Below are 17,926 nucleotides of genomic sequence, written 5' to 3'. Positions count from 1 at the left end.
CCCCAAAAGATATTTAGTATGAGTGGTGAATGTCTCTCTGTCACTATTGGATAGAAGATAAGCAGCTGAACCTTTTTTTCTGTTATTAATGACATTTGCGGCTAACAGCTTTGGCTTTTACCTACCTCGTCCATCAATTCTAATGCACTAGACCAGCTCATCTCATCCCCGCAAGGGGAAACAACATTCTGGGTTTGGTTCTCACCAACATGGATGACCGCTGCACCACTCCCACAGTAAGTTCTTCTCTGCTGAGATCATATCATAGGTCTGTCTCATTCAAAGTTTCTACCCCCCCCAGCCATAACCAGACTAAAAAACTTCTCAAAAGCTGACTACAACCTCCTAAGGGAGGGTATCAGTAGTGTCACACCACCACTCCCCTCAGAAGATGCAGACAACTATGCTGAACAGTACGCCAGTGCAGTATACAAGCACCTGTGCAACTGCATGGACTCAGCCATACCCAACAGAAGTAAAATCTGCTCCTCAAGGAAACACAAACCTTTCTGGTGGACATCCCCTATCAACAGGCTTTACAACAAAAGGAAGAAACTGTTGTCCAAGGGTAAAAAGCAACAAATTCCAAATTGGAAAAACTCCCTCCTTAGCCTCAACGAGCAAATTATATCACTAGTGAAAACCTGCAAAGCCAGTTATGAATTGAAACTAGCCTCTGAAACAAAGGGAAACCACAAAGACTTCTTCAGTTATGTCAGGAACCTCCATGGCAAGGCCTAGGTTTTGTTCCAAATTAGTTCTTAACGGTACCACATACAGTGATCCTGTTGACTTAGCCAACCCGCTAGCAGATAGGTTCAGCACAAACTTCATTCCCCTGTCCCCTGTTAAAGGCCAATTTGACATCCACAATACTTGGTCTGCACCTCACATCTCTGTAGATCTAGTGTTAAAGGCCCTATCCAAAGTAAAGAACACATTTTCCATGGGACCTGATAGTATCCCAGGCTGTGTTCTGCACCATCTCCAGCAAGAACTAACTTCACCAATGAGTACCCTATTAAACCACAACCTGAGTACAGGCTTCATTCCAGCAGAGTGGATAACTGCCATTGTCATCCCCTTGCACAAAGGTGGTGCCACTACCGACACTGGAAACTATTGACCTATTACCTTGACAAGTCTGATCTGTAAATCTGTGGAGTGTATTATTATGGATCTTATAAACAAGGACATAGTAGGCAATCTCCAAGCACTTGACCCCACCCAGTTTGGATTTGTCAAGCACAGATCCTCTCATTTGAATCTGGTTGACTTCTTTGAGACTGTCACTAAGAGTCTGGGTGAGGGAAAATCTGTGCATATAGCTTACTTTCACTTGGCCAAAACCTTTGACACAATCCCACACTCGGGCACCATCAAAAGCTAACACAACTTGGCATAAATCCCTATCTCATCGGATGGGAGGTTAACTGTCTCACCAATAGGACTCATAAGGTCAAAATAGGTGTCTCCACCACTTACAGCAGACCTGTCATTAGTGGTCTTCCCCAGGGATCTGTCCTGGAAGACCAACTATTTGGCTTCAACTTCTCAGAGGTCCAGGCAAAGACAAAAGGCCTGTGGCTGACCAAGTTTGCAGATGACTGCAAGTTGGGTGCAGTCATTGACTCCCCAAATGTTAACATACTGCAAGAGGGTATCACAGCAACAAATGACTGGTTCCAAAGTCGTGGCCTTAAGTTAAATGCAAAAAAAATGTATTATCATACTATTCGGCAAAAACATGGCCCCTACTGATTACCATATCAATAGCAATTGCCTAAGCACACAACCTGTGGTGAGAGGCCTGGGTACACAAGTTTATAACAGTCTTACATTCAACCATCATGTAGCAGCAGTAGTCAGAAAAGCGTTTTACTTAGTTCATCTCATAAGTAAAGGGATTGCATCCAGAAAAAAGGAGGTTATTACCTTTCTGTTCTCCCTCATTAGGCTAATAATTGAGTACACTGACCCATTTGGCATGTACCTCTCCATGCACCTGCACCAACTGTAAAGGTCACAAAAATACCTCACAAAGAGAATCCATGGCCTCCAACACCTGTCCTATGTGAACAGGCTCAAATCACTATCACTCTACTCAGTTTAGTACAGATTGCTCAGAGGTGATCTGTGTCTCGCCTACAAGGCAATTGCGGACCCTGTCCTGCTAGAGATGCTCCATATCCGTAAGTCTAACTCCTCACGCATTACCCACATGAAAAGCCTAAATCTAATATGTGACATCAACCAAACCTGCTGGAAAGACAGGTTTGTCTCCCAGAGGCTGCCCCATCTCTGGAATACACTTCCCGTACACATCAAACAGAGTAACACACTGACCATCTTCAAGCGCAACCTTGATGAGTGGATGAGAAATGGCAAATTTGTCCAAGAAAATAGGCAAACAAAACAAACTTCTCAAAAGTCCAAAAAACAAAGAATGGCAAACAAAAGGCAGAGGACAAAGTAAATTCACTCTGTAAGCTTTTACTAAAAAAATACACGCTAAACATGAAGCGCTTTTCGTCTTGTTTAATACAAAGACTTCTTCAGATGCAAGTAAAACCTATCTTAAAACATTTTAAATAGATGAATACATTGTCATGTGATCCCAACCCACCCAGTGCAATCCAATTAAGGATCTATGCATGTTTACACTTAAAGACATCAGTCCTATTTTACACTTTAGTGCCATTACTTCTTTCAACAATGAAGAATACATCCTATGCACCCCACTTATTGTACCATACAATGACTAGTACGTTCCCTTTGGGCAACAATTACTGTCAAGGACCCAAAAGAAGTAGAAAAAATGAAAGCAATACAAGGAAAATAAAATAACATTCTCATTCTAAGTGGAAAACAAGTAGTCTATGTTACAATAAGGAATCGTGCTGTTTACAATAAAACAATCAAGAACAACTTTAACTTGTAGTATGCGCCACTTAAGTGATGACCTTATTACTCCCAGCACTTGGTCACAACTCATATGTGGTTAATACTCCAGTCATCTGTACAAAGATTTAAGTTTTAAAATACTAGGAATCGTACATGTTTCTTTCAATACTGGGAAATTGTATGTGTTCGTCAAAATCTGCCAACATAACTCTCTTACTTCTAATACTAATGTACAAGGACCCCCTCTTGGGTCCTGGGGTATTTGGTCAATGACCATGTATCCAAAATTATGTGTGTTGTGTTCGTTTACATGTTTGGTTAGTGAGTTGTCCAGTTTACTTTTGCCTATGGCGTACTGATGCGTTCCTTGAACTTAAGTTCAGTTTGCCAATATAGTAAACTGGACAAACCTTGCATCTTGTCAAATAAATGATCATCCGAGAATTACAATCAAACCTGTAGTTGACTTTGTAGCTGATGTTCCCTACAGTAAAATTGTTTGTTGTATCCACCACTTTACACTGTGAACACATGCCACACCTAAACATACCTACATTTCTCGACCCTTCTCTCATTTTTTTTTCCATTAAGCTTTTCAAATTTGATCCTTTACGGAAAACAACTCTAGGGTGCGGGCCTAAAATTTCACCAAGTGATGGATTGTTGTTTATTAACTCCCAGTTCTTCTTTACTATACTCAAAAAAACTGTGTGTTTCACATGAAAATGTGGTGATCAGGCTCAAATGAAAGTTAGTTTTATTTGTTGTAGTAGGTGCAGCTGGTTCCCTAACCTCCATGTCGTTCTGTACCTCAGAAGAATTACCTGGTAACTGTAATAACAGTTGGTATAATCCTATGTCTCTTTTGTGGGTGACTTTGTGTATAAGGTCATCGACTAAGTTGTTTGGATATCCCCTACTTGTGAACATACTTTTCAGAAGTTGACATTCAACCCTAAAATCAGAAATCTCTGTGACCATCTTGGCTGCCCTTACCAGCTGGCCTTTGACCACTGCACGTTTTTGGTGAAAGGGGTGACTACTGGAAAAATGCAGAAAGGAGTTAGAGTACGTCTCCTTTCTAAATAAAGTGGCTGTATAACCTTTTTTCTGTCTAACCTTTCTGAGCAGTACATCCAGGTACAATATTGCATTATTGTCATATTGATGTGTGAATTTCAAAAACTCGGTTGTACTGTTGAAATATGACACAAGGTCATGGGCTGCAACATGGTCACCTCTGACTATGATGAAGATATCATCCAAAAATCTACAATAAAAGTGAATGTGTTTGATGTCCACATTTGTTTGGATGTAGTCATTTTCCCATTTCGCCATAACCAAGTTGGCGAAACTGCCGCCACAGGGGGACCCCAATGCGACACCTATCTTTTGGAGGTAATATTCTTTTCCAAACATTAGGTAGTTGTTAGACAAAATGATGTCCAATAGTTCACCTATTAATGAGATTTCTGAATCAGTTGCTCCCCCCTGTTTTAGAAACAACATTACCCACTGAATACCTGTTTATTGTAGAATTGAGGTGTACAGGTCCTTCACATCGACTATCAGGAAACCATATTCTTCCCCGAAACCTAAGTTGTTAATTTGTTCCAAGAAGGGCCATGAGTCCTTACAAATACATAGAACTCTGTCTACATATTTTTTGAGTATGTGGTAGATGACTTTGGCACAACCATACATAATAGAATTATGTCTATCGACTAAGGGCCTCATTGGTGGGTTCATAATATCTTTATGTATTTTAGGGATACCAAATAATGAAGGTGTCTTTGGACTGGGAATTGTCATGAAATTGTAGACCTGTATGTCAATTCTACTGTCAATAAACAATTCCTCAATATATCCTCTGATGCTGTTAGAGGCAACTTTTACTTCATTCAAGGATGCATGTTGGTATGTTGTGCTATCTAACACAATATGCATCCTTTTCTCATAGTCCCAGCTGTCCATAATGACCAAACCCCCACCCTTGTCAGGTTTCATACACCTGACCTTACAAGAACGTATCATAGCCAAGGCCTCCTTCTCTTCCTTACTCATGTTATACTGTGGTTTACTGTGCCCCCTGTCCTGTACAAGTGAACAAATGTCTAACTCACAAACACCCTCAAATAAAGTGAGTACTGGATGTAATGGTGGGTTAAACACACTTGCTATTCCAAATTTTGTTTTGTTTGCCATTCTTTGGTTTTTGGACTTTTGAGAAATGGCAAATTTGTCCTAGGGGTTCCACCTTTGTCCCTCCCTGACAGGGGTGACAGGTGTTGACTGAGGTTTCTTTTTTGGGGATAAACTTTTGACTAGGCTTGTAAGGGCGTCAGGGCCATTAGCCTAGTAACCTCCTATGATCCTATGACTGGTATCCATGTGTTTGTTATCCCACAGTCTGCTCTTCTCCCCATGTCTAAAACCAGAGCACTATAGAAACCAGCAGTGTTATATGTGCACTGGAGCACAGTACACCACACTGTACTATAACACAAGTGTGCCATCTATACAATACACAATTCACTAACAGATAAAGCACAAATCACACTATACTTTGATGCCAGTGCCAGAAATATTCCATACCGTTAACAATACTTGTATCCTTACCATGAAAATGTATAATCTCTACAGCATGAGTACTCGGTGTATAATTTACAGTAAAGTAATGTATTTGAAACTGAAATTGTTTCCTCTGTTATGGTTAATAAATAATTGTAATCCATGAATAATGTTTACTGTATTGCTATAACTGCTTTCTATATGCTGATTGTAATATGGTGCTGTATGACTCTGTATGTAAGATTAACAATGCTAAGTTCACAGTACTTCACATTCCTATATGTGATGATGATGGAACTTGAAAGTGTAACTGAAGCATTTCCTCACTCGTCACACTAATATAACTTTCATATTATACTCGGTGAGAAATCTTGTGTTTCTCAGCTTATAAAGTTTTCCGTGCAATGCTGAAGCTGAAGAGGGGCAACATATGTTTTGACTAAGCCAGTCAATAAAGTGCAGTAAATAAATAAAATAAGGAAAATGCATAAACTGTGCAGAAATTGATAATGACAGAAAACTGTATCATATTTGACTAATGCTATTAAAGTGCAGCTATTAAAAAAATGCATAAAGGAAATAAAAAAAAAACTTAGCTACTGTAACCTGCTCAGATCATACCTTTAAGTTCAAAACAATGCTGAAAATGCAAAAGATGAACCAGTCTTCAAAAGTATGGAAGTAAGTAATGTTTTATTTCCTTAAAGTGGGCATAAGTGGTTAGGTGTCATGCATGGGATGAAATTATTTATTCGTGGTTCCTCAAATGCAACAAAGGTGTATTTGTTTTAACACTTTTCATGGCTGGCTCATGTTTTAGATTTGTTTGTGTCTCTAGGAAGTGATAATGCCAATGAGCATATTTAACAGATGTTATATTGCCAAGCTGTATAAATATACTATGATGACCCTTATCTTCCCTGCTTCTTGCTTCTGTACTATTTCTTGCATTTCTCCCACAGTTTTTTGTAAAAGGTCAATTGTTCTATTAGCTCTCATGTTACTAGTACTGGCTTCCTCTTCCTTCAGTCACAGACCAAACATTTCAGCTTTCAAACTTTCCTTGTCTCAGGATCCAGTCCAGCTTTTCCCTCCATGCCTTCTTCATTGTTTGCACTTCACATGATCACCCAGTTATGCTCCAGCATACTTCCAAACTCTACATTTTCTTTTCCCCATTGAAGTGAGGAGTTCTATATACTAAACCCCCATTAAATTATCAACCCAATGGCAGAGCTAAATGATTAAATAGCCATTACTGTCTTTGGTCATGTGATTTCCCCTATTCTTTGTTTGTTTTTGCAAATGTGTTTTGAGAAATGTTTCTATCAATTGGAGCAGTAAAATGAAATATAGTCTTAAAATGGGATGCATCTCAGATTTTGAAATTTAGGTATTATATTTTATTGCACTGCAAGTTTTGTTTTCTCTTCATTTTTTGTATCTATATTCTACTGTAACATGGGGTGATGCCCCTGCACTGGCCCACTAATCTAGGATCCTCAATCCTCACCAATGGCAACAGTGGGGAATGTACACATTGGGAGGATGATAAGTACACACACAGTGAAGTGCAGTTATCCCTTAAGAGCACACAGAGACAACAGTCAGTCTGGGGCTGGTTTCTCCTTCCTTCTCCAGATCCTCAATAAGACTCCCCACTGGCACAGCTATAGAGTTGAGATCTCAGATGAGTGGCCAAGCTAAGACCTCCAGCACCCTCTCTGTCCAACCAGTGCTTCGTGTCCCTGCCCAAGTAGCTGATACACACACTTAGAGGTTTGATTTATATACAAACACACACATACACACACCTGGGGAAGGCTGGCACAGATTTACTAGCTATGCTCCCTTCTGCCCAGACTATAAGGTAGTTCTGACTGCCACCAGCCACTCTCTATCAGCTACTTTTAGGTCCTTAGCAAAGGGTGGCCAATCCTACTGTGTGATGTTACTATTAATCCAAATGATAGTTTGACCAAGCCAGGCTATTAGGAGCGGCCTGTGCAGTGTCACCAAATACATATGCAGGTATGCTAAGAGCTTAAATATCTCTAAATAAATCAGCCACAATTGAAAGGCTTACATATATTTAATAATAAATAATACAAAAGCAAGAAAATATTCAATAAATCATCACAGTAACTTCAGAGTTAAAAATCACCGGAAATATTTAAAACAACATTGCAGGACAGTCTCAAATAAATAAAGAAAACATCTAAGCTATACTTTACTTTATTCCTATCTGAATCTAAAAGAGTTACTATTCCTTTAAAACTTACAGAACAACACGCAGGCAGAAGTAGAGAGTGGATGTTTCTAGGTCAAAGATACGATGCAAAATGAACTGTCTCTCTCTGAGAGAGTTCTTAAATTAATATCAAATATTACTGCTGGGTTAGCTTGGATGACATCACTTTTTGTCACCCGACTTTAGTTCCCAAGCTAAACCCCCATTTGTCAGAAACTATGAGCATTTATCATCTCCCTGTGAAAAATACACTGCCCTCAGATCACTTAGCAAATGGCAGAAGTTGTAAAATAATTTACATTTCTCCTCACTTAGACAATACAAAAAAAATACTAGTTCTACACATTATGTTTCCTGTTACACTGAAACTGAGAGATAACTTCTCTTTTATTATGTGTTTATAAAACAATTTAATTTCAACTATTTTCTGTGATTTTTTTTTTCAAGTTAACCTCCTGTGTTCCAGTTTCTATTAAAAATATACATCTAAACAGTCACAATAGTGCAGGTGCATTCCTGTTCTATTCCAGTAGGGCATGCTGTGGTTGCATTTTAGCTCAGTACTTTACAAACACTTCTGTATAAATCATATTAATATTCACAAATGACATAGAATTATTTACAAAATTCCATTTAGCTGGGCTGGCAGTATCTCCTTTTGTTACATTTCTATATAAATCCTATTAATATTCACAAATGACATATAATTATATACAAAATTACAGCTAGCTGGGCTGACAATATTTCCCTTTGTCACACATGGTATTGCAATGACTGCTGTTACTTTGTATTTCTGTAATAACATTGCTTTATGGCAGGTGCAGATATGAAGCCATCCGCATTAAAGTAATTTTACAAAACCAGTCCTTGATAACCAGAATTGAAGTATCTGCTTGTATTACGCAGACCAACTGTAGAGTTGTTTCTTGTATTCAGAGCTCCTTAAAACTTAGTATTGGGTATAGCTGTCACTTGGATAGACCCTGAACAGTTCTCATGTTTGCATTTTTAAATGACATTTTAAAACTTCTCAAGAAATTGCACTCATTATTAAAATGTCATGTTTACTTTAGAAATGTTACTCCTTATTTTTGTTGCTACTCACACTCTTCTACAAGAGAAACTGTTTGCAAGCCATGCCTGAGACACAAACAGTGACTATAAGAAGCTAAAAAATGAAATTAAGCTAAAAGATCTCAAAATTAAATCAATGAATGAAACTAGCAGAAATGATAATGAATAGTAAACAACCAATTAAAGAAAACAAACAATGAAATATTTATATATGTATTTATTTATTACATTTGTTAACCGGCAAATTTCCATCTGGGCCAAGAGCCCATTTTCAGTGGAGGCCCAGGGAGAAAAGCTCCAGAAACAGTAAAAATACTAACAAATAATACTTAAAACAAAATCATAGACAATACAAACTTGAAAATAACAGTTTGCATTATGTGTATAGTGAAACAAAAAACTGAAATAACAGTATGCATTATGTATACAGTGAAGGATTAACAAAGAAACCAGCACCATTGCAATTGCCTATACAGTTATGAGCAATGGTTCATATGAACCCATGTCCATCAGTGAAGCAGAGAGAAGTTGTAGTATATATGCAGTTCAGGAGAGAGCTGAAGAGGGAAGGCTAGAAGCAGGCAGATAAGGGTAGAGTTAGGAGGTCTGAATGTAGTATGGGAGCTAGGAGGAATTAGCCTAGAGTATAGCAGGAGCAAAGCCAGTGACTAGCTAGGTAGTTATTTAGGAGGTGCAAAGAAGTAAATAAGGATGTAGTTCTTTGCTAAGGATTGAGTATGCATACCAGAATGTCTCTGTATCAGTGTTCATAACTGCGGCCACCTGTGAAATAATAGCATGGCCTTCATTCTTTCTTACGTTTTGCTGACTAGAGGAACAATGCTGTGGGGAAAGAAGTTAAAGCCACTGGGGATTTGTATACGTAGGTTGTTCGTTTGTATAACCGTTGTAGTACTTTTCAATACAGCACTCCTAAGAGAAGAACAGGAATAAATTACACTTTTATACATGCAGTATAATTCTTGGTCTTTTATACTCGGCCTCCAACCTGACCACTGTCTTCGTAATAACGGAGATAAGAGTTTTTGTGAGGTATATTTTCTTCTATTTTAAGAAAAAGTTAGAAACATAAACAAGAGACCATGTAAACACATAAAAACAAAACAATGTGATTGAAAAGTATTGTGAAATGTATGGCTGCTAGCTCTTCAGAATCTTTATTCATTTAATTATTTTAAATAATGCAACAAATGTATTAAATGAGAGGAAACAGTGGACATCAAATGTATATCTGGATTTCTTGTGAAAGGTAATACAAATATTGGTCATTCAGTTGTTAACTTCTAGGCAGTACCATTCTAGCTATTGTTATGGATAATTTTAATTATTTTTAATTCTACTTAGTTCACTTATTAGCAACTTGAAACAAAATTTGAGTAGTCACGCTGTCTTTCATTATTTCTTTCAGCATCTCCAAGATAAAAGATTTATTAGAGGCTGAACGAGATGGCAATATTTCACAGGAGAAAAGATTATCACATCTAGAGAAAGAATTCACAGAGTTTCAAAAACAGGTAATCTTCATTTTTTCATTTTTACTGTGCCAGAATTCTACTTCTCATACTTACCCTACAGACAATTAATACATTAAGAAGCTTAAATGAAGATGTTAAGCATTCTTTAAACATTTTTATTTATATTTGTTTTCCAGGTTAGTGCACTTATCAATAGTAATCATTGCAGGAACAGCCCAGGGCAAAGAGTTCACAATTGAATATACAAATAATACAGCTAAAAAAGTAGAAACGAATAATAAAAATATTCAGTATAAAGTATTTATATAATAAAGTGATACACCATAGTGTTTTTAGTACTTATTTATAATGAAAGGTAAAATTGCAAACAATAATCTGTAAGAGCTGTCCTGAGAATAAAGATACTGTAGCTATAGTAAACAGAACGAGGTGACCCAGCAAATGGTGGGAAATGGTTAGGTGGGAAAATGGAGAAGCAGTTGAAGTGGAGGGAGAGAAGGGGGGATTAGAATGCAAATGAGCAGAGAGATACCTGGGAGGTTTGTAGGAGGGATGCAGGTTAGAGTGCAGTAGTGTTGTTGGGCAAGGAAGCAGAGACTAGAAAATAGAGGCAAGTCTGGAAAGATGATGAGTATGGGGGGTGCTTCAGAGTAAGTCTTAATGTATGGAGTCTGAAGAGAGAACTAGGTAATACATCCAGCTTGGAAACAATAGCATTTTGCCTTTAGTTTGAAGGAGGACGGACTGTAATGTTCAATAAGGTATGGAGGAGGCTGGGTGCAATAATTGAGAAAATATGTTTTGTCAATTGGAGAGAATCCCTTGCGATTGAAAGAGTTGGTACACTTGGTGAAAAATGACACCGATTATAAACAGATATATTCTCACAAGGTTTAGCTGATAGTAGAATGGAGGATTGTGGGAAAATAATTTAAAGAGTTGAATTCTGAAGAGGAGATTGTTTTCTTCTTTAATTGTGAGCCATTTTGCTCTTTTTAGGGTGAGACATGAACATTCTTTGGGGGGAGTTTGAGATAGTTTATTTATTTATGTATATATGTATTTATTTTTTAAATTTGCTTATTTTTTATTTTATTTTTGGTAAGTGGGCTCGTCAAAAGACCCTTTTCAGCCATAAATGGGGCCGATTCAGACATGCAAAGTAAGTAGAAATATATATAATACATACAGTGCTAAGTATAGTGACACACAGCGCATAAATATTTATAAAGCACAGCTGGTATAAAATACAAAGCACATATACCTTACAGTATTATATACATGTGCAGCTGGTGTCAGATACTGAACAAAACTAGCTTATAGTGTTATACAGTACTGATGTTATAACAGTGTGATCATGGTGATTGCTACCAAGATACATTGCACATTATTCAACAGCTAGAATGATACGCATATTAAAATTAGTCAGCAGTTACTTGTTAGACAGCAAACAATAACTGTATCTGGTTACATTATGTGAACTGTAGCCTGGTTCAGACAGTATATAAAAACTCAAAGTACTTGGTTGCAGTGACAGACTTTTTGTAAGCATCTCTATGTAATACCATTATTATCCATATGGGGAAATTTGCCAGTTCTGCCCTACAAGGCAGAGGTACAAATGCTGATTATCGCTGTTAAGGAAACATATATACATTACGTATATATTTCTGCTAAAGAAATACACATATATATATATTTATAACTGGAAGTTACTCTAGATTTTTTGTCACAACTGGAAATGCAGCTAAATACTTGGTAAAGAGATGTATATCCTTCTTCTGTTCAGGTGCATTTGTGAGTTTCTTTAAGGTGTTCTAAAAGTTTTTCGCCTGAATTCATTGTAGCCTGTGACATGCCAGAGTTTAGAGGGCAGGTAGTTTCAGTTAGCTGGAATAATTTTACTGAATTTTTTCTCTAGTTGCAATGCCAAAGGACAGAGGTCTGTAAGGAGTGACAGTGTTATTGTTCTGTCTTCATAGACAGTACACTGTTGTTTTTTTCTGAAAATTGCTTCCAAGGAAGGGGCAGTTGTTTTGTATATGAAGGGGGAAAGAGGCAGTGCGAATCAAGCTGTTACTGGTTGCCATTGACCTTTTTGTAAGTAATGCAATCATATTTGGAATTATAGGCTGTGTACAGGGAGATAGTGATCAGGGCGTATTCATCTTTTGGTATAGCACATTCTTTGCTTTAAATTGTGCTATTTTTTTTTGCAAATAATGTTATTAATTCACATTACACCATTTTTACATGCATTAACATCTAGTGCCTGGTTGATTATTACAATTAGCAAAAACATCCAAAAACAGAATGGTCATGCTTAACTATCATTGTATATGCCTCCTAACTTATATAACACTTACTTTAATACTGTTTTTTTGGTCAATTTTAGATTTTAGTGTTATATCTCCCTATATTATCAATCATATTCTTGCCTTTTTAGTTTTATCCTCTTTATACTCATTTTCAAATCCTTCCATGTTTCCACTTCTTCGACTTTACAGTGGAACAACTTGCTGTGATTAATTATTTCCATCCATTACCTTTGTCAGTTCTTGCCACTTTTCTACCTTATCTCATCCTTAGTACTTCTGTCTCTTCCATTAACAAAGTACTTCCCTTTTTTTGCTAATAAGACTGCTATTCGCACACCAGATTCTCAAAATCTCTGATTTCACAGGCTTCTCCACTAATTCTTAAGAAGTACAGATGTGGTGTCAAACAAATATCCTTTCTTGACAGATGCTGCAATAAATGTTCTAAATCTGTCTTAATTTGATTTAACTTCTCACAGCTCCAAAATATGTGCTCCCAGGTGACCCGTACTTCCACAAGACATCTCCAGCAATATAAACTGTCTCCAGGGAATGTTTTTGATATCTTTTCTGGTGTGTAGAAAACATAAATTGAGCTTCCCACCAGATGTTTTTGTATTTCCTTGCATTTATAGCCACCCTTGGTAACTAGAGCACCGCCTCCCAGTAGTTATCCTTTCTTACCCAAGACATTTTGACAATATTTTCTGCTGTTTCCATACCAATTACCATTTTAGATGTCATTGTTTTTTTTTACCACCCTGGATATTATGCCTCTATCTGCAACTGAGCTTGTTCTAATATTGATAATCCATTTGATTAATAGTCCATTTCTTATCTCTGTCTTAATCTGTCTAGTTGTCCTCAGCATTGGAACTTTAATCTGCTTCTACTTGGTAAGTAAAATATAGCCCTAGCTCTCTGTCAGTCTATGATCCTGTTCTGGTCCATTAGCTGATCCCAGTACCAACTGAACTTTATCAATATTTTCAGCCCAATACCAACAGATTATTTTCTTCTACCTCTCCCATGCAGAGGATCTATTTGTCAAAACATCGTTCTTCCATCTCCACAGCTCTTTACTAGTAAATACTTTCTGAATTGCTTTGTTTAGCACCCTTAGTATTGGTATACTAAATTGTCTCTTGACTTTTCCCATCATCTGATCTAAAAATCCTCTTCGTCTAGTGCCATTTCTTCTGCCATCAGCATTTGTTACAAATCACATTGAAGTCTTTGCTCTGACACTTCACATACAAGGTCAGTGGCAGTGCATTAGAACAGTACTGGAGGTCTGGTACTACCAGTCCTCCAAGCTGTTGCAGAGTCTTTCTTTCCCAGGCCATCCTTGCCCTTCTACTTTGCCATATAAATTCATCCCCTCTCTATTTTCCTTATCTTTTTGTCTCCCATTGGTTACCAAAACATTAGGCCTACAAATAAAAAGTGGGAGGGTGCATGACAATGGCGCAATTGCATGTGTGAATCTTGCTCTAAATATATCCTCTCCACTTCTCCAAATTTCTATTTCTTTGTATCTTGTACATTATGCTTGCATACATTTACCTCATGAATTTCATCACTTCCTTGGCCAGCCATTTCCTGAATATCTAACTGCTGAATGCTCCCACAATGTGAGGTTTTGCCTGGTTAACTCTTGTTGGTTGTCCACATTTACTGCTATAGCCTGTGTTTTGGTAATATTTATCTGGTATCCAGAAACCTGACCAAATCTTGCTACAATTTCCCATAACTTGGGAAGATTGTCATTGGGAAAAGACAATGTGACCAGAATATTCTCTGCAAACACTGACAGCTTTAAGTTTAGATCCCAACAAATGTCCCTCAGCTGATGATGTCTTTATCAACTCCTCCAATGGCTTTAGATCAAAATCAAAGAGAATATGGGGAGAGTGGACAGCCCTATATAGTACCCTCATAATACTCAATTCTTCTGATAGGCAGGTAGGTAGGTACCTTCACAGGCATGTATCTTTACTTAGGTTTGAGGGCCTATATATATATATTTCCATGCAGCAATATTTGGTGATATTATTGGCTTTCTATGAACCTGATGTTTCCTTAGTTGATAAGACTAAGTTAAAAAATTCCCTTGATATTTCAGTCATTCTAGCCCATATTAAATTCCATACCTCCACTGGTTTCCCAACAGTACATGGTGAGTTACCTTAACATATTTGGAGTGTTCAAGAAATGCATACCCTATAGGGCATCCTTCCAAAGAACTAGTCCATTTTTCACCAACTCCTGTAGTGTTTGTTCCCATAGCTTCAGTTGCTCTTTGCTGCTTAAGCTCTTTCCCCCCTTAGTTACAGCTCTCTTATGTCCCCATAGTATTGGTGTCTTTGGGCCCTCTCTCCAACTGTAACTAGCCTCTCTTTAGTTTGTATGCCTTCTAGAAAATTCTCGTCTGTACTGGTATTGTGCTTCTTTAGTTACTGTTTCAAGGTTACTTAGTTAATTTGCAGCACATCTATTACCTATCCCCTATAGCTCCTCCTTTCTACATTATAGGATGGAAGTCACCAGTGTCTTTGCATTCCTACGTCCCCCTCAGAAGTTAGTGTTATTTTTAAGAAGGCATGGTTTGAGATTACAATACGTCCTATGTTGACCTTTTTATCTGGGTGACAGTCCTTAGATTATAAAGCCCTTATCTATGCAAGACCAGTTACTTTATCTATCTGAATAAAAGTTACATTTTTTAGGTTTACTTTCTTTGCCACTGAGTAACCAGGTAGCTACTATTTTTTTAGACCTATTTAATCTTCACTGTATTAGGTGGGTTTTGGGGGATTGAGTCACCTCTTGACTGTATACTTGGTTCCAGTTTCCCATTAACAACAATAAGCCTTCAGAGAATCTGAAGATATTTGCTAATATCCCCATTACCTCATTGTCTTTAGCTTTGAGAGGAAAGTATACTAATTATGTTGTTCATTAGCTCACTTAAGAAACTTTTTATCCCTGCATCCCTTCCTCTTGCATCCTCTATTTTTCCCTGTGATTCCATAGGATATGTTCATTGCCATCGGGAGAGCTGTTCCTCTTCTTTAAGCCCCACTGAAGATGGAACAAGCCTGTAAAATATAACCCCTTCACCCCAACTTAAATTGTTATTCATGGGATAAGTTATTCTGTTAAGGCAATCGTAGCATCTCCCTCCTCTTTCACCAGTGCTAGAACTCTGTTTTTTAAACAAATTCATTAAGCCATTTGCATCCAACTTAGCAGTACCATCTCAGTCTTATCTAACATCATGTGTATGTTTTTTGTAATATAGCCAGGTGTAGTTAATCCCCAAATGTTCTATTTTCATAGTAACACTTTGCTATCAATGCTGATCTCCCCTACATGGGATTCATCTCATCCCCCCTACATGGAATCCCTCTATTTAATATAGCCTTATCCCTTCCCATTTTTTATACCTCTTGAGGCACAGATATGATGTGTTTTTTAACAACACTCAAATTACTAACATGATGATATATATATATATATATATATATATATATATATATATATATATATATATATATATATATATATATATATATATATATATATATATATATATATATATATATATATATATATATACACAAATATTGCAACTTATACACATGGAAATTTTGTGGTTGACACTTTTAATGGTTTTGCACAGTCAATGAATATTGTTCATGTCAACCAGTCTTTTTCCATGGGTCAGTAGATTATTTCTGTTACTTTACAAATAACTGTAGGGATACTGTGTCCACTTCTAAAGCCATGCTGAGAATTGATTAGCAAGCCATATTTACTGATACATTCAAACACCTGGACATATATTAGTTTTCTGATTATCTTAGTAGCTGAGGATGGAAATTAGGTAAAAACCACAAGAGGTGAAAGGTGAGGAAGTCTTGGAAATGGGAGTTATGTGAGGGTCCTTTAACTAGAAGGGGGTATTGCCTATAATGAAGTGACAGATTAAAGATATGTGTCAGAGCAAATATATTTTTTAGAAATGCTGGGTATATAATGTTTGGAATGGAGTTATGTTTTATGTCCAGGTTTTTAAATATTTTGTCTGTCTTATGAGATAATTCCCTGCAGTTGAAAGAAGGTGTGCATTGAGAAGATTTGGATAATTTGCAGTGGTTGCTCATTGTACTCTGTAAGTTAACAGTTCATAGAGCATTGCACATCTCAGTTGATTTAAAGCAGTCTTCATTCATTCTAACTAAACAATGCATTCTAACTGCATCTCAGACACAGATTGACAGTATTATAGTTCATGCAATATTAGTTAGCAGGCTTTATCACCTAGGAGCAAATACTCTTGCTTATCTTACATGTCTAATGAGATTACAGGAACTGAATATTGATGAAGAGGATTATCATGAAAAATGAAATCACAAGTCTTTTGGAGGAAGTAACTAAATTATTGCATATTGGTGCAGTCAGATTTCTGATTTCCAGTGTGCTGGTCCAATATTCTCTTAAAATGCTGAAAATGAATTGGTTGTTTGCCACATGCTGTGATAATAAGTTTAGATACTAAATGGTAGTTGTTGCACCAACATGTATTTTTTCAAAAAGTAAATAGAACTAAAAAAAAAAAAGGTAACCTGTATTTCTAGGTCAACAAATGAAGGTAAAGGCACAGTTTCAGCCTACATGTTTGTGCATATGGATCCATGTTCATGTACGGAGAAGACGAGATATTATGCTTTGGGTTTAGTGCTCAGGGCCATTCCATATGAAAACATGTTTAATGACTACTACTGAGAATCCTCATTTCAGTATGACGTTTACAGGCTTAGAATATAAGTGGTACTTATCTCTTAAATACTTCATTGATAAACTGTGCAAGTATGCATGCTATGTTCTAGAACAGTATAATTAGGAAACTAATAACCATTTATTTTTTAGTACAGACTGATCTCACCACTAGTCTAACTCTATGTACATAGCCTGCAGCATATCCGACCTACACTAAATGTCAGATGCTCTGCACTCCTCAACCTCTCCCAATATCAGTTTTGCTCTTGCATAGCTCTTCCTAAACTCGGCTCACTGCTGCCACCCACTGCCACAACCCTAATAGTACCACCTCTCTTATCTCTGTTCCCACCCACTCTTTCTACTCACTTTCTTTCTGCATTCACCCCTACTGCTACCTCTTTCATATCCACTCCTTCACCTCACCCTCCTTTCTGCCTGCACTGCCGTTCCTATCCATCCTAATACACATCACTCACTTGCTACCCTCCAACTCACTAATATGCTTTCCAAGATTGTACACTCAT

The 17,926-nt window shown here is 37.2% G+C and overlaps 1 protein-coding gene across 1 annotated transcript in view; it reads left to right on the top strand.

The window, feature by feature from the left end:
• LOC122805507 (transient receptor potential cation channel subfamily M member 2-like) overlaps positions 1-17,926 on the top strand; it is a 914,064-nt gene that overhangs the window by 841,143 nt on the left and 54,995 nt on the right. Inside the window, exon 25 of the mRNA XM_044075701.1 lies at positions 10,230-10,335. Within this exon, the coding sequence (XP_043931636.1) occupies positions 10,230-10,335 (106 nt within the window). The remainder of the gene's footprint in view (positions 1-10,229; positions 10,336-17,926) is intronic.

This window comes from Protopterus annectens, chromosome 6.part1 (assembly GCF_019279795.1).
Source record: "Protopterus annectens isolate FY-2018-M chromosome 6.part1, PAN1.0, whole genome shotgun sequence".
In the NCBI taxonomy this organism is placed as follows: Eukaryota; Metazoa; Chordata; order Ceratodontiformes; family Protopteridae; genus Protopterus; species Protopterus annectens.
This window is presented reverse-complemented; position numbering and strand designations above follow the sequence as displayed.